The 23,418-nt window shown below is 43.0% G+C and overlaps 1 protein-coding gene across 1 annotated transcript in view; it reads left to right on the top strand.

The window, feature by feature from the left end:
* Positions 1-23,378, top strand: part of ERMP1 (endoplasmic reticulum metallopeptidase 1) — a 49,523-nt gene extending 26,145 nt beyond the window's left edge. The window contains exons 10-14 of the mRNA XM_008057992.1: positions 3,162-3,314; positions 4,908-5,110; positions 7,937-8,052; positions 22,645-22,808; positions 22,924-23,378. Of these exons, the coding sequence (XP_008056183.1) occupies positions 3,162-3,314; positions 4,908-5,110; positions 7,937-8,052; positions 22,645-22,808; positions 22,924-23,094 (807 nt within the window). The 3' untranslated portion in view covers positions 23,095-23,378. The remainder of the gene's footprint in view (positions 1-3,161; positions 3,315-4,907; positions 5,111-7,936; positions 8,053-22,644; positions 22,809-22,923) is intronic.
* The last annotated feature ends 40 nt before the right edge of the window (positions 23,379-23,418 follow it).

The following is a 23,418-nucleotide window of genomic DNA, read 5'->3' as shown; positions in this document are numbered from 1 at the left end:
GAGGTTGGCTGTACTAGTCCTAAGAGAAATATGAGCACTCTAACCACTTTACCTTTAAGATAATAATAAAGTCCTTATTGGCATTTGTAAGGATGAATGGAATGTTCTAAAATGCTCGTTGTTGCCTGCAGGATTTGCTTCTTTAACCCTAACCCTTGACCAGGATGGTGTCTCACACCTGTAATCCCAGCACTCTGGGAGGCCGAGGCAGGAGGATCATTTGAGGCCAGGAGCCCAAGACCAGCCTGGGCAGCATAGCGAGATCCTCTCTGTCCAAAAAGTAAAAAATCAGCTGGGCGTGGTGGCACACTCCTGTAGTCCCAGCCACTGGGGGGAGATGAGGCACAAGAATCACTTGAGCCCAGGAATTTGAGGCTGCAGTGAGCCATGCGTGCGTGCCACAGCATTCCAGCCTGGCGACAGAGCAAGACCCTGTCTCAAAACAAAAGCAAAAACAAAAACAAAACCTCTGTTTTTATTATATGCTCTGTAGGATTAAAGGAGGTAGTAGTGATTTGTCAAAATCTGTTGATTAGGCTCTAATTTTAAGTCAGCTAAATCATGGATGGAATCCTGCTAGTGTATTTATTAAATTATTGCCAATGAATGGAAGTTCTTGATGCCCATAAAGACGATCCAGATGTGTGACATTTGAGTTTTGTTTCATTGATCATATGGAAAGAGACAGAATGAACATTGGAAGCTCACTGTGGAAACTGAAAATGTTCCTAAAGCATGGAAATCTTGGAAACCAAAAGAAAGAGGATTAAAGTGTATTGTCTTCTAAATTATATTTTGTTGGGAAAGCTTTTGCAGAGAAGAGTGCCTCTTGGAAGGCTTTAAAAGTCCCATCCAACTTTCATTGTAATGTGGAATAGTTCTGCTTTACTTTGATGCTGTTGGTTATCATTCTCCTCTTTGGTTTCTTATTTATGTGTAGCAATGTTAATGATGGTGGCGTATTCATAGTGAGACTGTTTTCTTTGGGTAATGGAGAGTTGAACCACAGTGCATACTCCAGAGAGCTTTTCTTTCCGTCCCTGGGGATTTATTACATCTATCTGCTAGAAAGCAATTCAGTTCTTGTCACGTGGTCAGTTAACAGGTTTCCTGGGTTACTCTTTGCTGGGCCATCGTGATTATGCCTGTGTCAATTGAACGAGAGCCGAAACGGGACTGCTGATAAGGCGTGGGGTCGGGAGGCGGAGACTCGGAGGGAAACAGAGCGGAGCCACGTGCGCACCGAGCCTCTTCTCGCGCTTCCCTTCGTTTCGTTTCACACCCACTTCAGAACTAGGCGGACATATGATATGACACTCAAGACAAATAGAATTATGGGGTTAGCTGTGGAATCCAAGCACATTGTCACTTTGTGGCCATTTCTTCCTCTTTCTTTTTCATTCTGTATTGGCTGTTTTATTTTGTACCATTACCAAGCCTCTTCCAGAAGGTAGCGGGGAGAGGCAGAAGACGAGCCCTTGTGATTTCGAAAAGAGCTTAAAGTAAGGTTTTAGGACATCTAGGTAGTGGCTGGCTTGGGAATGGCAGGAACTGTAGCATTATGGCAGGGAGGTTGTGCTTTGGTTTTTAACCTAAAAGACTTTCTGTACCTACACTTACCAGCCTTCCAGCAGGGTATTTGAAATCGTCCTAGGGAGCTACGTTTTAAATACTGTGGCTATGAGGACAAAGAGGGACAGACAGGGTGACAAATTGTGTTTTGTGAATGCACAGCCTTGAGTCTTAAGATGCTTTGCTGTATTTCTGTCCTCGTAGTAAACAGATATAAGATCTTTGACCTAAGACCAGAAATGCTTTGTTGTAGATGACCTTGAATGGGACATTGGGACACTATGGATACGAAAGTTCTTTTTTTTTTTTTTTTGAGTTGGAGTCTCACTCTGTCGCCCAGACTGGAGTGCAGTGGCTGCTCCCGGCCACTGCAGCCTCAACCTGCTGGGCTCCGGCGATCCTTGCGCTTCAGCCTTCCAAGTAGTTGGAACTACAGGTGCGCGCTACCACGCCCGGCTGATTTTTTTGATTTATTGTAGAGATGAGGTCTTGCCAAGTTGCCCAGGCGGGTCTCGAACCCACGAGCTCAGGCAATCCACTCACCTCGGCCTCCCAAAGTGCTGGGATTACAGACTGAGCCACCAAGCCTGGCTCGAAAATTCTTTATATAGTAGAGTATATGGTAGGTTATGAGTCTTTGCTGAATCTTTTTCACCTTTATCTTAATGAAAATACCTTCACATTCCTGTTTCTTACTTCTCTACTTGCTGACCCTGGGGGTGGGGCGGGCAATAAGGTGAAGAAGGCGAAGGGGGAGGAGCTGGGCTTAGATCAGTAATTGTTTCTCCAGCGGCGTCTTCAGACCCTGGAAGGGATCCGTGGATGTTCTGTGAGCCATGTGTGTCCTTTGCAGGTTTTAATTTAGTGGTTTAATTACAACTAAACATCTAAGGTAAATATATTTAGGATTTCCTGGATGCAACCTTGAGACTGAGCCATTCACCTGTACTGCCCAGTTCAGATTTGTCGTTTTGATTGTGTTAGCGTTGGTTAACTGGACACCTGAGGGGGCAGTATTACTTGGTCACGCCATTTTTCCTCATATGCAGGTCTGCAGGCGGTGTCTTGAAGACATCCAAATGCTAGTTGAGATGAACTCAGTACTTGGGTACATTATAAAAGCATTAATAGGTGGAGTTTGGATTTTGTTGAAATGGATCTGCCTAAGCTTAAAAAGCTTCTCTCTTGTCATTTAATGAAAGCCTTGATGCCACAATGTTTGGCATCGTTAAACGGTGTCTGATGTGCAATCTCAACCATGTCAGGGCATTGGTAGAATCAGAATGGTCTGACCATTGACAGTTCTACCTCTCTCTTCTCTTTGCTGATTGAGTCCAGGGACATTGTCCTCCATTTCCTTTTCCCTGTTGCTTACTGTCTGCCCGTTAAAAGGCAGATTGGAGGCATCTACCATTTTCTAGGCTCTAACTTGTGATGGAAATCTCCTAGAATTAGTGCTTTGTTTGCGAGGTTTTGGAGACAAATTTTCCTTCACGGTCTGGTAGCTAATGCCTGCTAACAAAATAAAGTCATTAAAAACACCTTTCTGCCATTGGTATGAATTTGAAATCTCTATTTTTGTGTTTTAGATTAACTTCATCTACCTTGCCAAAAGCACCAAAAAAACCATGCTGATGTTAACTTTGGTGTGTGCAGTTACATTCCTTCTTGTCTGCAGTGGAACTTTTTTCCCATACAGCTCCAATCCTGCAAATCCGAAGCCAAAGAGAGTGTTTCTTCAGGTAAGAGCAGTTTTGCTTGGGTGGTTTGAGAGTCTGGAGAGGAAAACCATGTGTGTGTTGAGTTTCACTCATGAAAAGAAAACAGGACCGAGTTTTCTGCAGTTGACCTGTTTGCTTGTCCTCACCTTTGTGGGAGGCAGGGAGTAGAAGACTGACTAGTAAGAGGCGTCTCGTCAGCTAGACACACTTCTTCCAAGCGACTGAATTGGAAGTATTTTCTTGCTTTTATTACTGTTCAAGTGATAAAAGGACACCTACTTGCCTACTCGGAAAAACAAGAGCAAATATGTGTCATGAAATAATGGGCTTTTAGAAATACAAAAAAAAGGATTAGAGATAGAATGTAAAAATGTCTGCAGGCTGAATGAAAATCTAAACTATTAACTGGCAAAATAAAACAGACATTTTAAAATGCTAGTAAAATTAATCTTAAGTAGCATCCCAAGTAATATGTGATAGTGAAAACTTAATAGCCTAGAAAGGGATTAATGTGGTGAGATTTAGGACTTTCTTTAGGTTCTAGGTTTTTCTCCAGATTTTTTAGAGCTGTTACTGTAAAGCGGGCAGCGACTTCGTCATCACCAGACAGAAACGCCAGAGGAGTTATTACCTAGATCGTTATTCAAGGACTTGAAAAATTAAAAATATTTGAACTTAGGGGATTTTGGAAAAGGGTCACATAGTCCTTGTTTACCGTCCTGAAGGGACACAGTGACAAATTTTAGTCTGTAAAACATTTAGTGAAGAACAAATAGTTTTTAGGAGGTTCAGTGTGTTTTCAGTATGTGCTAATTTGTATAACTATGTCAGTAGTATTTAGGAAAAGCCTGGTTTTTATTTTTAAAAAGCTCTTTTCTCGTTCGTTTTGGGGTTCTTCTTCCACTGTGCCAGAAGTTGGCAAACTTTTCCTGGAAAGGACAAAATAACAAATGTTTCAGGCTTTGTCAGCTATACCTAAATGAATGAGCATGTGCATGTTGCAGTAAAACTTAATTTATAAAACCAGCCAGTGGGCAGTTGGTCTGTAGGCTGCAGTTTGCCAACCCCTGCCCTAGGCAATCCTTTTTTTCCCCTTTTCCCCCGTGTGATATTCTTCAGGCTGTTTTCTGCTGTTATAAAGCTGTTCCAAATGGAGCATGGCGTCCTTTCTAGAACTCTATTAGGCACAAGTCTGTCATCTAGTGGTGAGCTGCGATTCCCGTTTTTTCCTCTTCACTTGAATTAGCTTTGTGTGACATACTGAAAGGGAAATTTGTGTATGTGTATTTGCTTAGGACCTATTTGTTTTAAATCCTAATCTAAAAGGAGCCCTAACATTCATGTCTTTTGAGTCCAAAATAGTGGGTTTTGAAAAAGTTTTATATGAATTTAAATACGTGTTTGTAAGATACAATAAGACAATCTATATATCTGTCTTCCGGTTAAAAAGAAAGAATGCCAGTAGTGCCTGAGAAGCCCGAGTGTCCCCTTTAGCTTGCTCCATATCCAGTCCGTTTCTTGGTGTTGTCATGCATAACTCATTTTTGTAATGTGAGATGGGAACGCGGGTGCACATTGAAACAGCAGTTTTCTTATTAGTCTTGCTCTTTTCAGCATATGACTAGAACATTTCATGACTTGGATGGAAACGTAGTGAAACGGGACTCTGGAATATGGATCAATGGGTTTGATTATACTGGGATGTCTCACGTAACACCTCACATTCCTGAGATCAATGACACCATCCGAGCTCACTGTGAGGAGAGTGCACCCCTCTGTGGTTTCCCTTGGTACCTTCCAGTGCACTTTCTGATCAGGTTGGTCCTTACTTGTCTGTTTAAACGGGGGGTTCCTGTGCTCTCGAGTCCCATCACCATCACTCTGCCAGTACTCTGTTACTTAAATTGTTACTCCTAACACACCATCCAGTGCTAGTCATCCTGTTTTTTTGTATCGTTAGCAAAACTCCTTTCTTTTTTTGAGTTTTAAACTGCCACAGCTTTTTAAAAATTTTTATTGTAGAATCTGGGGTTCCCGTGAAGATTTGTTACATAGGTGTATTGCCTGACAGTGAGGTTGGGCTTCTGATGGGCTCCCCATCCCCACCTAAGAGCAGCATGGTGCCCGATGGGTGCTTGCACCCTTCTTCCCCCTGCCTCCTCTTAGCAGTGCCAGTGTCTGATGCCCCATCCTCGTGTCCTGTGTGCCCAGTGTTTAGTACCTACCTGTGAGTGAGAACCCGTGGCACTTTCTGTTTCTGTGATGATTTACTTGGAATGATGCTCTCCAGCTGCATCCCTGTTCTGCAAATGGCATGATTTCATTCTTTTTATGGCTGTGAGTGGACCACATTTTCTTTATCTGACCCACTGTCAGTGGGCACCGGGGTTGGTTCTGTGTCTTGCTGTTGTGCATGGTGCTGCACTGAACACACGAGTGCAGGTGTCTTTTGGTGGAATGGTGTGTGCTCCTTGGTTATATACCCAGAAGTGAGATTGCTGGGTTGAATGGTAGATCTATTTTTAGTTCTTTGAGAAACCTCCAGACTGCTTTCCACAGAGATTGCCTATATTCCCACTGACAGTGTACAAGCGTTCCCTTTTCTCTACAGCCTTACCAACATCTGTTTTTTTTACTTTTTAATAATAGCCATTCTAACTGGCGAGATGGTATCTTATTGTAGTTCTGATTTGTATTTCTTTGATGATTAGTGATACTGAGCGTGTTTTCTTATGTTCGTTGGCTGCTTGATGTCTTCCTTTGAGAATTGTGTGTTCATGTCCTTTGCCTACTTTTTAATGGGGTTATTTGTTTTTTCCTGTCAATTTGAATTCCTTACAGATTCTGGATATTAAGCCTTTGTCAGATGCATAGTTTCAAATAGTTTCTCTCATTCTTTGGGTTGTCTCTTTATTCTCTTGATGGTTTCTTTTGCTGAGCAGAAACTTTTTGACTTGATAAGATTCTACCTGTCAATTTTATTTTTTGCTGCATTTGCTTTTGGGGACTTGACTGTGAAATCATTGCCTAGGGCGATGTCTAGGAGAATGTTTCTAGGTTTTCTTTTAAGATTTTTATAGTTTAATGTCTAACGTTTAATTCCTTGGTCCATTTTGAGTTGATTTCGGTACATGGTGATAGGCAGGGGTCCAGTTTTATTCTTCTGCATGTGGTTAGCCAGTTTTCCCAGCACCTTTTGTTGAATGGGCTGTCTTTTCTCCAGTGTTTGTTTTTGTCAGCTTTGCCCAAGATGAGTTGGTTGTAGGTGCGTGGTTTTTGAGGCTTTTCTATCCTGTTCCATTGGTCTGTGTGTCTATCTTTGTACCAGTCCCAGGCTGTTTGGTTAGGGTTAGGGCAGTTGTTTTTTTTCTTCTTCTGAGTCGGGGTCTTACTCTGTTGCCCAGGCTGAATGAAGTGCACTGGCATGATCACGGCTCACTGTAGCCTTAGCTTCCTGGGATCAAGAGGTCCTTCTCTCAGACTCCTGAGTAGCTAGAAGGTACAGATGTGTGCCACCATGCCTGGTTGCTTTCTTAAAATTACTTTTTATGGAGTTGAGGTCTTACTATGTTGCCTAGGCTGGTCTCAAACTCCTGGGCTCAAGCTGTCATCCCGCCTCAGCCTCCCAAAGCACTGGGATTGCAGTTGTGAGCCACTGTGCTGTGTAGTATAGTTTGAAGTCTGGGAGTATGCCGCCACCGGTTTTGTTCTTTTTGCTTAGGATTGCTTTGGCTGTTTGGATACTTTTTTTGCTTCCATGTGAATTTAACTATTGTCTTTCCTAGGTCTGTGAAAAATGTTGCTGGTAATTTGATAGGGATGGTGTTGAATCTGTAGGTAGCTTTGGGCAGTGTGGACATCTTAATGATGTCGATTCTTACGCTCCATGAGCATGAATTGTTTTTCCATTTGTTTGTGTCATTTTGAGTTCTTTTTTTTTCTTTTCTTTTTAAACAGGATTTATTGAGAGGACAGAAAGACTTCCAGAGTGGGAGGGGACCCGAGGGGGTTGCCCTATCTTTGATTTCTTTAAGCAGTGTTTTGTAGTTTTCATTGTAAAGATCTTTCACCTCTTTGTTTAGATGAATTTTGAGGTGTTTTTGTGTGTGTGTGTGTGTGTGTGGCTATTGTGAATGGAATTGTGCTTTTGACGTGGTTCTGAGCCTGCTTGTTGGTATAGAGAAATGCAACTAATTTTTGAGTGACTTCTGTTTTTTTTTTAGTGGGAGTGGGATAAAGCACTCAGAAGGATAGTTTTTGCTTTTCCAAATTTAAAAAGTCTTTTCTCTAGAAGCCTGAGTGTTAGAAAGGGTGGCCCTCCTAACTGATAGCGTGTAAGCATCTATCCTAAATTTTTTTATTTTGGGGGAAGATTTTATTGTTTGGCAGTGAAGGATTGGGTGAGAAGAAACAGGAAAAGTAGTGGAATCAAGATCAGTTAGGTAGCTCCTTTCTTTTTCATGTTGGGAAGGTTTTTGTTACACAGTAACCTGAGTTTACAGGAGTTGGCACTGTGTATCATATCCACCAGAGTTTATTTTCATACCCCAAAATGTGTTCCTAAATGCTGAATACTTCCATGAGTAATAGACAGCTATCCACTCATAAAGCATCCTAAATATTGAAGCCACCTTTCCAAATAGGAAAAACTGGTATCTTCCTGCACCAGAAGTTTCTCCAACAAACCCTGCCCATTTTCGACTTATATCCAAAGAACAGACACCTTGGGATTCTGTGAAGTTGACCTTTGAAGCAACAGGTAAGTCATGTATCAGTTTTTTCTTCTCTCCTTTACTTAACCTTTTTAATAAGTGGCATATATGTTTTTCCCTCAGGCAAATCAGTGACCAGCAACTTAGGAAGAGCTTAGAGTATTTCTAAAAGTGAATGAGACTGGTTATTATTTCTTTAAAATTTAATATTTCTATTTTTATTTTTAGAGCAGTTTTAGGTTCACTGAAAAACTGGAGCAGAAAGTGCAGAGTTCCCGTTTCTTGCCCGTGCCCCGACTTTACCTATTAACAGCTTGCGTTAGTGTGGTACATTTTACACAGCTTATGAGGCAATGGTTTTGTCTTACTATGAACTGAAGTCCCCAGTTTACATTAGGGTCTATTCTTTGTTTTGCATACATAGTTCTGTGGGTATTGAATAGTGTCATGTATCTACCCCTGTAGTGTCATCAGAAATATATTCAGCGCCCTGAAGGTGGCCTGCGCCTCACCAATTTCTCTCTCCCTCCCTCCCGAGCAGGCCCAGTACTGTTTTTTGCCATCTCTATAGCTTTGGCTTTCTGTGGGCCACATAACTGGAATTGTGCTGCATGTAGCATTTTCAGATTGCCTTCTTTCACTTAGCAGTGTACATTTAAGGGTTCTCCTCTTTTCTGTGGCTTGAAAGCTCATCTCTTTTTATTGCTGAGTAATTCATTGTATAGGTTGGCCATAGTTGTCCGTATTACTTGAAAAGTGCTGCTGCACACATTCCTGTGTGGGTTTTTTTGTGGGTAGACTGAGTTTTGGCTCATTTGGGCAAATACTTAGGAGCGTGATTGCTGGATTGTGTGGTGAGCCGATTTGTAGCTTTGAAAAACTGCTAAGCTGTCTTTCAAAGTGGCTGTACATTTGCATCACTGCCAGTGAGTGAGAGTTCCTTTTGTTCCACGTCCTCACCAGCATCTGGTGAGCATTTTAGCCATCCCGACAGGCAGGTGGTGGTGTCGCATTGGTCTGATTTGCAGTTCCTTAATGGCGGGAAATGATGAGTGTCTTTTCCTATGCTTCTTTGCCATGCATATGTCTTCTTTGGTTATGTATCTCTCTAGGTCTTCAGTTTGTTTATTAACTGGGTTTATTTTCTTATTGTTGAGTTTTAAGATTTCTTCGTATGTTTTGGATACACATCCTTTAGCATGTGTATCTTTTGCAGATATTTTCTCCTTGGTAGGCTTGTTTTTTTCTCTTAATAGTGTCTTCTGAAGAGCAGAGTTTTTAAAATTGAATGAACCCCAATATGAACAGTTTTTCTTTGGTGAATCCTGTCTTTGTTGTGTCTGAAAGTCATCACCAAACTCAAGACTTCATGTTATTTTCTGGAAGTCATTCAGCTTTATGTTTTACACGTAGGTCTTGATCCATTTTGAGTCAATTTCTATAAAAAGTATAAGGTCTTTTATAGATTCTTTTTTTGCATGTGGATGTCCAATTGTTTCAGTGTCATTTTTTGTTTTTATTTTTCAGAGACAGGATCTCACTCTGTCACCCAGGCTGTAGTGCAGTGGCACGATTGTCGCTCCCTGTAGCCTCGAACTCTCCTGGGCTCAAGGGAGCCTTCCATCTTAGCTTCTTGAGTAGCTAAGACTACATACAGTTATGCTACTAATTAAAAAATGCCTGGCTAATTAAAATTCTGGGTTTTTAAATTTTTTTTTTTTTTAATAGAGACAGGGTCTCATTATTCTCTCTTGTTGACCAAGCTGGTCTTCAGACTCTTGGGCTCAAATGATCCTCCTACTTTGGCCTCCTGAAGTGCTAGGACTGCTGGTGTGAGCCACTGCACCTGGCCTCCATTTGTTGGAAATGCTATTCTATCGCTGTTGAATGGTCTGTCTTCACTGTCACTCTATTTGTACGGGTCTATTTCTAGGCTCTTTGTTCTATTCCATTGATTAGTTTCTTTATTCTTTTGTCGTAACCACAGTAGTTATATTGTAAGCCTTGAAGTCGGGTGATATCAGTCCTCTGACTTTGTTCTTCTCCAGTATTTGTGTCTGGCCTTTGCATGTAAACTTTAGAATCAGTTTGTCAGTGTTCACAAAGTAACTTTCTGGGGTTTTGATTGGGATTGCATTGAGTCTATAGAGCAAGTTGGGAAGAAATGACACTTTTACAAAATTGACTTTTCCTGTCCATATTATGGAATATCTTTCCACTTATTTGTGTCTTGTTTAATTTCTTTCATCAGAATTTTTTAGTCTTTTCTATATAGATCATGTATATGTTTTTAAAGATTTCTTCTTAAAAAGTTTAGTTTTGGGGTTGCTGATGTAGCTGGCATCGTTCCTTGAGGGCATCGAGGAAACCAGCGGACCTTCGCGCATCGACCGGTCTTGCTGCAGTCACTTGCTTCTGGGAGGCTTTGTGGGTGATTCTTTCAGACTTTGTAAACAGACTGTCATGTCATCTGCAGACGGTTGTACTTCTTCTTTCCCATCCCTCTGCTTTTATTTCTACTTCTTGACTTACCGCATCATCAGGACTTTGCAGTTTGGCTTTGAAAGGGGTGGAGGGAGGGGAAGGCCTCGCCTTGTTCCTGATCTTAGTGGGGGAGCGTCTGGTTTCTTACCACCGAGTACAATGTTGGCTGCAGGTTGTTTGGTAGAAGTTCTTTTTTTTGACTTTCATTATAAAGATGTGGGGTACAATTCAGGCTTGGGTATACCCAATGATCATGCAGGTATCCTTGTTGATGGGTACAAGTTCTTTATCAGGTTGAGGAAGTCCCTTCTGTCCATCGTTTCCTGAGAGTTTTCATCAAGAATGGGTGTTGGACCTTGTCAGGTGCCTTCTCTGCATATATGGATGAAGCCATGTGACTTTTCTTCTTGGCTTGCTGATGTAACAGGTCACGTTAACCGGTTTTCACGTGTTGATGCTGTTCTGCATACCTGGGATCAACCTCGCTTGGATCCACATATTGCTGGGTTCGCTTTGCGGATGTGCTGTTGGGAATTCTTACGTCTTTGTTCATGAGAAACGCCAGTCTGTGGTTTTTGGAATGGGTTGTCAGTTTTGGTATCAGGATAATGCTGTACTCATGGAATGATACAGGAAGTAGTCTGTCTGCTTCTGTCTTCCTTAGAGGCTTTGTAGAGAATTGCTGTAATTTCATCCTTAAGTGCTTGGTAGTTTACCCACAAACCCACCTGGGCCTGATTTTTTTGTTTTGGAAGGTTATTAATTATTGACTCAATTTTTAAAATGGATGTAGACCCATTCAGACTATCTGTTTTTTTTTGTTTTTTTTTTTTGAGTCGGAGTCTTACTTTGTTGCCCAGACTGGAGGGCAGGGGCACACTCACGGCCACCGCAGCCTCCACCTGCTGGGCTCCGGCGATCCTTCCACCTCAGCCTTCCAAGTAGCTGGAACTACAGGCCTCTACTACCACGCCCAGCTAATTTTTTGATTTAATGTAGAAACGAGGTCTTGCCATGTTGCCCAGTCTAGTCTCAAACCCTTGGGCTCAGGCAATCCTCTTGCCTCCACCTCCCAAAGTGCTGGGATGACAGGTGTGAGCCACTGCACCTGGCTAGTTATTATGTCTTTTCTTCTTTCTTACTTTGGATTTAATTTGCTCTTCATTTTCTGGTTTATTAAGTTGGAAGCTTTGATGATTGAGTTTAAATAATCTTTTTCTAATATATGCATTCATTGCTTTAAATTTTCTTCTTAGCACTGCTTATGCTCCATCCCATACATTTTAAGTTGAATTTTATTTTAATTTAGTGCCACATATTTTTAAACTTTTCTTGAGACTACTTTTTTGATGCGTTGTTATTTAGATGTGTGTTTATTTACTCTCCAAATAATTTAGGATCTTCTAGCCTTTTTTTTCTGGTCCTGATTTCTAATTTAATTTCACTGTGATCTGAGAGCATACTTTGTATGATTTCTTTTCTTTTTTTTTTTTTTTTTGAGTCGGATTCTCACTCTGTCGCCAGGCTGGAGGGTGGTGGCACGCTCCTGGCCACCACAGCCTCAACCTGCTGGGCTCTGGTGATCCTTCTGCCTCAGCCTTCCAAGTAGCTGGAAGTACAGGTGCGTGCTACCACGCCTGGCTTATTTTTTGATTTATCCTAGAGACGAGGTCTCACCAAGTTAGTTGCCCAGGCTGTCGAGCCCCTGAGCTCAGACAGTCCTCTTGCCTTGGCCTCCCAAAGTGCTAGGATGACAGTTGTGAGCCACCACACCCAGCACTCTGTATGACTTCTATCCTGATTTATTAAGGTGGCTTTATGGTACGGGATGTGGTTCCGTGTGAGCTGGAAAGGAATGTGTGTGGCTGCTGCTGGAGCAAGACTTCTGGAGTGTCCCTGCGGCCCTGTTGATTGCGGAGGCTGCTCGATTCGGCCGTGCGCTTGCTGGTTTGCTGCTGCTGGGCTTATTCATCAGCGATGGGGGTGGACTCTCCGACTGTGGTGGTGGGTGTGTCATTCTCCTTCGGTTCTGTGGGTTTTCGTGTCACCTGTTTTGCCGCTGAGTGGTTGGGGGCATACCCGCTGAGGGTGTCACATCTTCTGGAGAGCTGCCCCTTTCTCTTTACTGTTAGGCATTGATGCTCTTCGGTCCTGACAGTTTTCCTTGCTGTAAAGTCTACTTTGTCTAAAAGTAATTCAGCTCTCCAGCTTTTTTTTTCTTTTTGGATTAGTGTTAGCATGGTATAGATTTCTCCATTCATTTACTTTTTTTTTTTATAAATAGAGACAGGGTCTCACTGTGTTGCTCAGGCTGGTCTCAAACTCTTGGGCTCAAGCAGTCTCCCACCTTGGACTCCCAAATTGCTGGGGTTACAGGTGTGAGCCACCATTCCTGCCTATCCATGTACTTTTTTTTTTTTTCCCCTGAGTTGGAGTCTCACTCTGTCACCTAGACTGGAGTGCAGTGGCACACTCATAGCCACCCTAGTGTCGACCTGCTGGGCTCTGGTGATCCTTCTGCCTCAGCCTTCCAAGTAGCTGGAACTACAGGTGCACACTACCATGCCCAGCCAACTTTTTTGATTTACTGTAGAGACGAGGGCTTGCCAAGTCGCCCGAGCGGGTCTCAAACCCGCGGGCTCAGGCAGCCCACTTGCCTTGGCCTCCCACAGTGCTGGGGTGACGCTGAGCCGCTGAGCCGGGTCATCCATTCTCTTCTAATCTATTTGTGTTTTCATATTTAAAATGGGTTTCTTGCTGACAACATGTGGTTGGTGGGGGTTGGTTGGTTTGTTTTTCTGGTTTTTTTTTTTTTTTTTGAGTTGGAGTCTTACTCCTGTCCAGGCTGGAATGCATGATGACAGTTCACTGCAGCCTTGGTCTTCTGGGCTCAAGTGATTCTTCTGCCTTATCTTCCTGATAATGAGAGTGTAGGCGCATGCCACCACATATGGCTAATTACTTTGATTTTTCTTTTTTGTAGCGACAAGGTCTCAAGCACTTCTATTGGCCTCTCAGAGTGCTGGGATTATAGGTGTGAGCCACTGTGCCTGGTCTAGGCCTTGCCTTGTGACCCACTCTGACGAGACTGTTGATGTTCACAAGGATTGTTGATAGAACTGAATTAACAGCTAGCCTGTTTGTTACTAGTTTTGGGGTTTTCTCTTTTTTCTTAGTGTATCCACTGTCCTTTTTTTTTTTTAGTGGTTGCTCTAGAATTTGCAAGGTACATTTACAACTGATCCAAGCCCACTTTCAAATAACACTATTCTGCTTCACAGGTGGTAGATGTAACAAAATAATCTTAATGTCTCCCTCCTGTGCCTTAGGAGGAAGGGACAATATTGCGGGCACTGATTTCACTTACATATTAAGTGCACATGTGTATACATGCACACACATATATGGCCCTGCCAGTTTGTCTTTGGAAAGTATACTGATGTTGTCATTGCCCTACTTAAAAAAAAAAGCTTAGTAAATTTGCCTGCAGAACAAGTTAAAACTTCTCTAGCAGTACATGTTAGACCCTTAGTGATCTGGCCTCTGTGTATGTGTGCATGTACACACATAGCACAGACTCAGTACCCACACACGTAAGCGAATACGATCACATACATTGTTGCTATTATTATTCTGAACAGACTGTTTCTTATGAGGTCACTGAAGCAACCAAAAAATGAGTTTTTATTTTACCCTCACTTATTCCCTCTCCAGCGTTCTTCCTTTCTTAAGTAAATCTAAGTTTCTGGCCTATGTTATACTTGCCTCCCTAGGTTTTAATTGAGCATTTTGTGTTCAGTTTTTTCTGCTCTCAGCAGGCCAACTCAGCTCACTTTAGTGGTGGCTGAGGAGCTTGCAGTAAGTGCACCCCGCACTGCCTCCTGGCAGTACAGAGCCTTTATGACATCGCGTTCTCAGTTCCTCCATCCTGAGTCCTCTGAAGTCAGCCTTTGAAGGGGCAGGTAAGCCCTTTGACACCTGTGACATATTTCTTCACTCTTCCCTTCGTAAACTTTTTGATCGTTACGTGTGTTTCTTCCTCTCACATTTAACTTGACCAGCAACTTAAGAGCCTTGTAGTATTTTTAAAGGAAATTGAGGCTGGTTATGATTTTCAAGGAGCGTCATTGAAAACTTTTAGTGTCAAATTATGGTTCATTGTGAGACAGATTCGTGAGAGCATTTGGCCTGGCAGTGGTAGACTTTGTGACTTTGCCGTTTTTGGTGCATTTTATTCCCTTCTCCATCTTTAAAACTAGTGGGTGGCTCGTCCAGCTTCTCACCTGGTGTGGCCTTTGACTCTTCTCTCTGGGATATCCTTTAACATTCTCCTGTTGACGGGCATTTGGGTTGTTTCCATTTTGGGCTTGATATAAATCAAGCTGTTATAAACTACAAGCTTTTTCAGGACTGGCTTTCTTTTGGGGGGGTAAGTATATAGGAGTGGCACTGTTGGTAGAGGGTGGACCTAGGCTTGACGTAAAATGCGCTCCATTTTCACTCTCTCCGCCGTGTACAAGTTCCAGTTGCTCCACATTCTTGACATCATTTGCTGTATATGGTGTGTGTGTGTGTGTGTTCTTTCTTTTTTTTTTGAGTCGGAGTCTTACTCTGTCACCCAGGCTGGAGTGTAGTGGCACGTTCCCAGCCCCCGCAATCTCGACTGGCTGGGCTCAGGCAATCCTCTTGCCTCAGCCTTTCAAGTAGCTGGAACTACAGGCATGCACCACCGCGCCTGGCTAATTTTTTGATTCATTGTAGAGATGAGGTCTCGCCAAGTTGCCTAGGCTGATCTTGAACCCGTGGCTCGGGCAATCCTCTCACCTCCCAAAGTGCTGGGGTTATAGGGGTGAGCCATCATACCTGGCCTTCCTTCTGCTACTTTTTTTTTTGAGTCACGAGTCTCACTCTTTTTGCCCAAGCTGGATTACAGTGGCTCATTCATGGCCACTGCAGTCTCGACCTGCTGGGCTCAGGCAATGCTTCCACCTCAGCCTTCCAAGTAGCTGGAACTACAGGTACACGCTATCACACCCAGCTAATTTTTTGATTTATTGTAGAGATAAGGTCTCACCAAGTTGCCTGCAAATCCTTGAGCTCAGCAGGCCTCTCGTCTTGGCCTTCCAAAGTGCTGGGAGGACAAGGGTGAGTCACCGCCCTTGGCGTGTGTGTTTTCTTGAGAGGGTCTTTCTCTGTCACCCAGGCTGAAGTGCAGTGACACGATCATAGCTCACTGCAACCTTAACCTCCTGGGCTCAAGCCATATTCCTGCCTCAGTCTCCTGAGTAGCTAGGACTACAGGCCAAGCCACCATCCATGCTGGTCTTGCAGCCTCAAGTGTTGCCTTGGTCTGCAAAGTGCTGGGATTACAGGCGTGAGCCACTGCACTTGGCATGTAGTTGGTGTTTTTTATTTTCTCATTGCTAGTGTGAGTTTAGTAGCAACTCTTATATTTCTTCATTAATTAATGATATGAGCTTTTTAAAGTGCTTTCATTCATTTTTCTTGCTTTGTTTCTTTGTCTTTTCCGCTAAAAAAAATCATATATATGTTGTGAAGCTTTTCTTGCCTGTTTTTTTAATGTTGTATTTTGATGTGCAGAAGCTTTTAATTTTTTATGAAGTTGAATCTGCCAGGGGTTCTCAGTGCTTAATGTGTGCTCCCTAAAAAAACCTTTGCCCACCTGGTGGAATAAGAGACACTCTTGTTTCCTTCTAAAATCTTTGTAGCTTTGGCTTTTCTGCTTAGGTTTCTGGATTAATGTTGTGTATGGTGATGTGTAGGGTTCGAGGCCCTTTTTTTCTTTATGGATATCCAGATGTCATAGTACCATGTGTTGAAAAGTCTTTCCCCAATGAGTTACTTTGGTGTCTTGTCAAAAAAAATCACTGGACTGTGGGGGGGGGGGCCTTTTTGTACACCAGTCACCACACTTTTCACTGTAGAAGCTTTAAGTTTGTTTTAATGATTGCAAGGGTTGAGCTTATTTGTATTTTTTTCAGTATTTTCCTGGCTAATTTTGCTTGCATTTGTTTTTCTTGCTTTTTTTTTGTTTGCTTGTTTTTAAATATGAACTTTAGTAATAACTTACCTAACTCCAGTCTGAAGCTGGAGTTGGCATTTTTGCAGTATCATAGTTACATGTTTCACATTAACTTCAGGAGAACTGACAGCATAATGTCGAGTCATCCTCCTCCTGTCCATACTGGGAGTGACTGTGTCTTTATTCAGATCTGTTTTTCTCTTTCAGGAGTGTTATGAAATGCTTTTCATTTAGATTTTGCTGCTCTTATAATTGGGGGATTTCTTTATCATTATGTCCTGTAACTGGTTATTTTTTGTATGTATGAAGGCAGTTGATTTCTGTATGTCAGTTTTATGTTCTGCTACCTTGCTGAATCTTTATATTTTGAATTAGTTTAGTCAGTGATACGCTAGGATTCTCTAGGAATTCTAGGGATTGCCAAAGGTTTTCTCCAAAGGGACAGATAGTGGGTAATTTAGGCTTTGCCACAGGTTCCTGTCATGAGTGCCTTTCTTTCTTGCTCTCAAAATGTAAAAACCGTTCTTGGCCCGAGGGCCATACACGTAGATCTCAGGTATGGTCATTGACTACTGCATGCCTTCCGCAAACGTAGTTTGATGTCTTCCGCATCAGCTGTCACGCTTCTAGTTGACTGTCGAACTGGCGGAAAGTTCTAGCAGACTGTAGAGCAGTTGTGGGTTTAGTGAGCATCCTTGTCTTGGGCCTCCTTTCAGCACACAGGTCTCTGGTGTTTTCCCGTGTGGGAAACACTAGCCTTAGGAGACACACAAATCTGTGCATTAAATCATGTTCAGCAAGCATTCATCAGCTGCCATTTTCTTGAATTTTTAAATCAGGAATGGGTGTTTAATCTTGTGAGAGGCTTTTTTAGCGTCTACAAAGGTAATCATAGGATTTTTCTTCATTTTCATCTTTTTTTTTTGAGTCGGAGTCTCACTCTGTCACCCAGACTGGAGTGCAGTGGCCGTTCCTGGCCACCGCAGCCTCAACCTGCTGGGCTCCAGCGATCCTGCCACCTCAGCCTTCTGAGTAGCTGGAACTACAGGCGCGTGCTACCACGCCTGGCTAATTTTTTATTAATTGTAGAGATGAGGTCTCACCAAGTTGCCCAGGTGGGTCTCGAACCTGTGGGCTCAGGCAATTCACTCACCTCAGCCTCCCAAATGTGCGGGATTACAGGCTGAGCCACTGAGCCCAGCTTATTTTCATCTTTTTAAAAAAGGCCTATTATTATTTTAGGGCCAATATGCTGTTGGATTTCATTTGCTGTTATTGAGAAATTTTGTGTTAAAAGCCACAAATGGTACTAGTCTGTGTTTCTTCTTTGTGCTCTCCTTATCAGGTTTAGGTGCCAGTGTTATACTTCATAAAAATATTTCCACTCCATTTTGGTGCCTTGGAGTAATTTATATGGAGCATTGGAACTATTTCACTGAAAAGTTGACTTGGACTCCTCTGGGAATACCATGGGGCCTGATGCTTTTTGTTTGTGGAGTTGTTCCTTAATACCTTCTTTCGGGAAATCAGTCTGTTTATTTCATATCTCTAATATGTTCAGTTGTGGTAATCTGTATTTTCCTAGAAAAGTACTGATTTCTTGTGGGTTTTCAAATCTGTTAGTGTAAAAGCCTGCAAAGTAGCCATGTGATTTTAAAAATTTCTTGTTTAAATTACCTTTCTTCTTCTTTATCTTTTTGTATATTTGTGTTTTCTTTGCTCTGCTTTCCCAGATGTGCTAATGATAGGTTTCCCATGATGCCCTAAGTTAGCTAGTGATTGTCTTATTTTGTTAATTTACAAAAATAACATGATTCTGGTTTTGTTTTGTTTTTTTTTGAGTTGGAGTCTTACTCTGTCACCCAGACTAGAGTGCAGTGGCTACTCCTGGCCACCACAGCCTCAACCTGCTGGGCTCCGGTGTTCCTTCCGCCTCAGCCTTCCAAGTAGCTGGAACTACAGGCGTGCGCTACCGCACACCGCTGGTTTTTTTTTTTTAATTGTAGAGATGAGGTCTCGCCAAGTTGCCCAGGCGGGTCTCGAACCCACGTGCTCAGGCAATTCACTCACCTCAGCTTCCCAAAGTGTGGGATTACAGGCAGAGCCACTGAGCCTGGCTATGATCCTGTTTTTTAAAATGAGGTCTTTTTTGTTCTGTTCTCTTAGTTCATTGATTTCTGCTGTTGTCTGTAACCCTTCCTTCCTGGTACCTTCTTATGGTTACTTTGTTGTTGTTTTTTTACTTAAGATACTTTTAAAAATTTTATTTTACTGAAAAAGTATTTATTGCTATAAATTTGCTCTTTTCACTTCTTTACATGTGTCTAATAGTTTCTTTAGAAAAAATTCAGTAATTTGTGCTTCCTCTTTCACTGGAGTCTTTAAGAGACTTTCGAATTTCCAGATGACAGCTGTTTTGTTGTTGATAAAATTTCAAGTTTTGGATTGTGGTCAGTTATTTATATTTCAGTTTTATATAGCTTTCTGGTATTTCCTGTGTGACCAGATACTTGGTTTTGTGAGTGTCTCATGCTCACTGGAGAAGGCCTGTTCTGTGTCATCTGTATATAAAGCTTGATATTTACAGGTGGAGCATCCCTAATCTGAAGACCTGAAGTCCAAAGTGCTCTGAAGTCTGACACTCCTTGAGCACTGATGTCGTCTCACAAATGGGAAATCCGCACCCACCCGCCATCACAGTGCGGGTGCACGATGGTTCTCTCAGCGCCCTCAAATGAAAAGGGCCCGACCGGCCTCTTGCTCACACACTCAGATCTTCCTGCACGAGCGTGTCTAAGGGCCGTAGCGTGGTGTGTGTGCGGGCCAGACGTGCTGCTGACCGGCTTTCCACGATGCCGCACACGGGGCCAGGCCTGTGTGAGCCGTTTTTGTTCCGCGTCTTCTCTGCTCTGTGAGGTAGAGATTCTGCTTAGCATGTCACATAGGCCTCTCACGATGCTCATTGGGTATTACAGATATTTCAAATCTGAAACCGAAAACGTTTATGGTCTCCAACATCTTGGTTAAGGAATATTCAGCCCGTATACATCTATGGGATCTACTTCATTGATTGTTTTATCTAGATCTTCTAATCATCTTTTGTTGTTGTTGTTCAATTGATGTGTCCTGTGTTGAGTACAAAGTGGAGTCTCTTACTTGGGTGTTTCTGTTGAAGATACTTTAAAGTTCTCAGGTATCTGTACATCCTTGCATCTCGTAGTTTTCTTTATAAAGCAGTTGCTATGCTACGAGGTGCACAGATATTCTGTTCTATATTTTCATTATGAATTGTGACTTAGAATTAAAAAGTGCCCTTCTTTTATATTTGATGCTTTTGTCTTGAATTGTTTTTTCGTATATCCAGTAGACCTTAAAAAAATTTCCACTTGCCCGAAAGAACTTTGTTCATGCCTTCGTTTTTATCCTTTCTTAATCTCTTCCATTATGTTTCTTTTTTGTCTTTGAACCGGAGTCTCGCTCTGTTGCCCAGGCTGGAGAGCAGTGGCATGATCATGGCTCCCCAGAGTCTTGGCTTCCTGGGCGTAAGCAGTCCTGCATCAGCCTCCTGGGCATCTGGGACTACAGGCATGTGTTTCCACACCTGGCTGATTTTTAAAAATTTTCTGTAGAGACTTGGTCTCGCTTTGTTGCCCAGGCAGGCCTCCCTCAGCGGCACAAGGTGCTGAGATTACAGGCATGAGCCGCCACACCCAGCCTCATGATGTTCCTTGAATACAGGATATGATTGGGCCTGGCTTTGGAAGCCAAGTTGAAATTCTTTTCTTTTTAAACTTTTAATTTCTTTATTTTAAAGATGTGGGGTACAGTTCAGGGTTTGGTATACAGATGTTCATAATGCAGGTGCCCTTGTGGATGAGGTGTGAAATGTTTTTCTTTCAGTGGGTGAGTTAAGTCTGTTTACATTTGTTTTTATGGCTGACACATTTGGTCTGAACTGTCACATTTTATAACTACTTGTGTTGCTTTATTTGCTGTGTTCCGTGTTCTGTGACATCTTCTCTAACTCCAGTGAACTATTTTCTAGCATCATGTTTGTTTCCATTCCCAGCTACTTCGCCTTTTCCTGCCTGCCGGTTTTCGCGCTCCCGCCAAGGAGCCTGTTGGCAGCTTGCCGGCGATTCGGCCGAACTTTCCCTCCCGTTTCCTCCCCATTTTCCTTACAGCAGGGAACGTGTGCACGTTTTCTTCCACCCTGAGCCTCGGTATTTGTTTGGATATGCTACAGTCCTTACTTACAAGAAGCCCTTTTTCTGAATTTGTAGTCCTGTCTTGACTGGATGACGCTTACCCTCAGGGCTTCTGAAGGGACCATGAGTGCTGTGTTCCTGCGCGTTTGAAATCGGTTTTCTCTATCACTCAAAGGATACGTTTTCTGATACTGAACTTAAAAAACTGTTGTTCCATTGTTGCTTTGCTTTGTATCCTCTTTCAGAGTCTGATACCACTAATTCTTTTGCCTCTGTAAGTTACATGATCTTTTCACTGCAGATTTTTTATTTGAAATTGAATGGCATTTCTAGGTTACATCTTGAAATTGTTCATTGTGGGTTGATTGATACTCTGAGATGCCTGTAGGCCCTTTCAGTGTGTGGACTCAGGTCTTTCATCTCTGGAAAGTTTTCTTGGTTACAGTTCTTTTCCATTGTTTTTTCTTCCAGGACACAAAATAAATGAATGTCACGATTATTAGCAGCCTTCTTTCCTTTTTTTTTAAACCACTGTTACCTTTTTCTATTTTCCTCATTTTTATTTTCTTAGCACTTGTCTACTTTTCTTTGTGCCTTGTTAGCACATTTTATTTGAAGCTCTTCTGCCTCAGGCTTCTTGTAATTTCGTCTTCGTTTCTAAGGTAAATCCGCTGTTTTCTTTCTTTTCTGAGTTCAATCATTGCTTTTCTCTTTGTAATTGTCTGCTTTGAGGTTTAGAGTTTGACTCATGGTGATTTTTTTTTTTTTAATGACCCCAATGTTTGTGTGAGTATATTTAATTTAGTTTTGAATGTTATCTTAAAGTTTTCTTTTGTTTTGTGTTTGTTTTTTTCCCCACAAGGAATATACTTCAGTTGAGATATACTGGTTCTCACTTTCAGATTTCTTAATAAATTGTTTGGATCTGTTTATCCTTTTCTTCTGTATTTTGTGGTTCTGAATATTTTGTAAGATTCCTGGCCAATGGGTTCCTTTTCTGTCAGTGTAACAAGGTCTGGATTCTTTAATAAATTTGGTTTGGTATTGATGAGCTTTATGTACATATCTTCCAATTTTTAAAATTTTTATCTTTTTGCTTGTCCTGCAAAACTTCCCCCTTTTGCTTCTTTTCACCATCACCACCCAAATGCCAAACGATGCCTCTCCTTCTTTTTTGCAGTATCTTTCCCTTAGAAGCTTTGCTTTTGAAGACTGACACTCCAGGTAGATATACTTTCACGTTCCTGCCCTGTAAAACGCCGCCGCCGTATTTCAGCTTGCCTTTGCTTGCCACAGCCTTGCAGTGCGGCAGGATGGGCAGGAGCATGTGAGAGTGCTCCCTGAGACTCTGAGATTTTCGGCCTAGGAAAGTTTGGCAGCCACTGTTGTCCTCTCCTTGGAAGTGCCCAGTGACGATCACGTTGTCAGAACTGAGCTGATGTTTCCTCTTCCTGCTTGAGGGGAGGACGCGAATAAAATAAAAACACTGAGGTGTTCTATGCCAGCTTTAAGAAAATTGCAACTCTGTTCACCATCGTAGTCTCCTCTGTGCTGTGGTAGCACTTTGTGGTCTCAACACCTTCACGTGTCTTTCCTCAAAAAGCTGTACTTCACAGGCGGAGAAATTGTGACTTAGAGGGATCAAACAAACCCCCGAGGTCGCGTTGCCGCTAAGGGGCAGGCCCAAGACTTCACGCCCGCGTCCCGCTTGGGTTCTGCAGCGCCTTTGCTGCTGCAGCTCACGACTGAACGCTGGAGGTCCAAACTGGTAGCCCTCCGCTGGGTTTAGGGTGTGTGTACTTGAAGTCACACAGGCACGAACCTCAGTCTGCTGTGGGAGGCGGGTTGCTTTGCTGATGTTTTAGAAGACCGACTGACCCGTTCTTTCTCCTGCTGCCTCACAGGACCAAGCCATATGTCATTCTACGTCCGAGCCCACAAAGGATCAACGCTCTCTCAGTGGTCTCTTGGCAATGGCACCCCAGTCACCAGCAGAGGAGGGGACTACTTTGTGTTTTACTCCCACGGACTCCAGGCCTCTGCGTGGCAGTTCTGGATCGAGGTGCAGGTGTGGCTTTCCCACATGGCTGTCCCGAGCGGGCTCTCACGTGGTTTTTGGCAGGAACCTTGGGCTCAGTGCCCTGGCACCGGAGAGCAAGGCGCTAACCTGTGTTCTCCGACAGGTCTCAGAGGAGCGTCCTGACGCCGGAGGGATGGTCACGGTGGCCATTGCGGCCCACTACCTGTCTGGGGAAGACAAGAGGTCCTCCCGCCTGGACGCGCTGAAGGAGAAGTTCCCAGACTGGACGTTTCCCTCGGCGTGGGTGTGCACCTACAACCTCTTTGTGTTTTAATCTTGCGCACAAGCGCTAGACGCTACCCCGTGGACGCTCCACGTGACAGTTCTCCCTCTGTCGTGGGGCGTCTGTAATGTCGGTCAGTGAGTTTTAACGAGCAAACGTTCAAAGAGCTTTTGGGGCCACCCCTCTTCAGGGCCAAGCACTGTAAGGGTCAAGCTGGGGGACGGCGCCGCATGCCTTCGGACACTTGAAACGCCAGTTTTCTGGCCCTCAGGCGCGTGTGGGCATTGCCACTACACTGCTGTCAGCTCCTGTGACCTCGAGGACAAAAGCCAACAGACCCCCCAGCCGCTGCTCCCCAGGACGGTGAGGAGGCAG

Source organism: Carlito syrichta, unplaced genomic scaffold, assembly GCF_000164805.1.
Source record: "Carlito syrichta isolate Samal-C Ts95f unplaced genomic scaffold, Tarsius_syrichta-2.0.1 Scaffold303180, whole genome shotgun sequence".
Classification (NCBI taxonomy): Eukaryota; Metazoa; Chordata; class Mammalia; order Primates; family Tarsiidae; genus Carlito; species Carlito syrichta.
The sequence above is the reverse complement of the archived record's forward strand: the minus strand, read 5'-3'. Positions and strand labels throughout refer to the sequence as shown.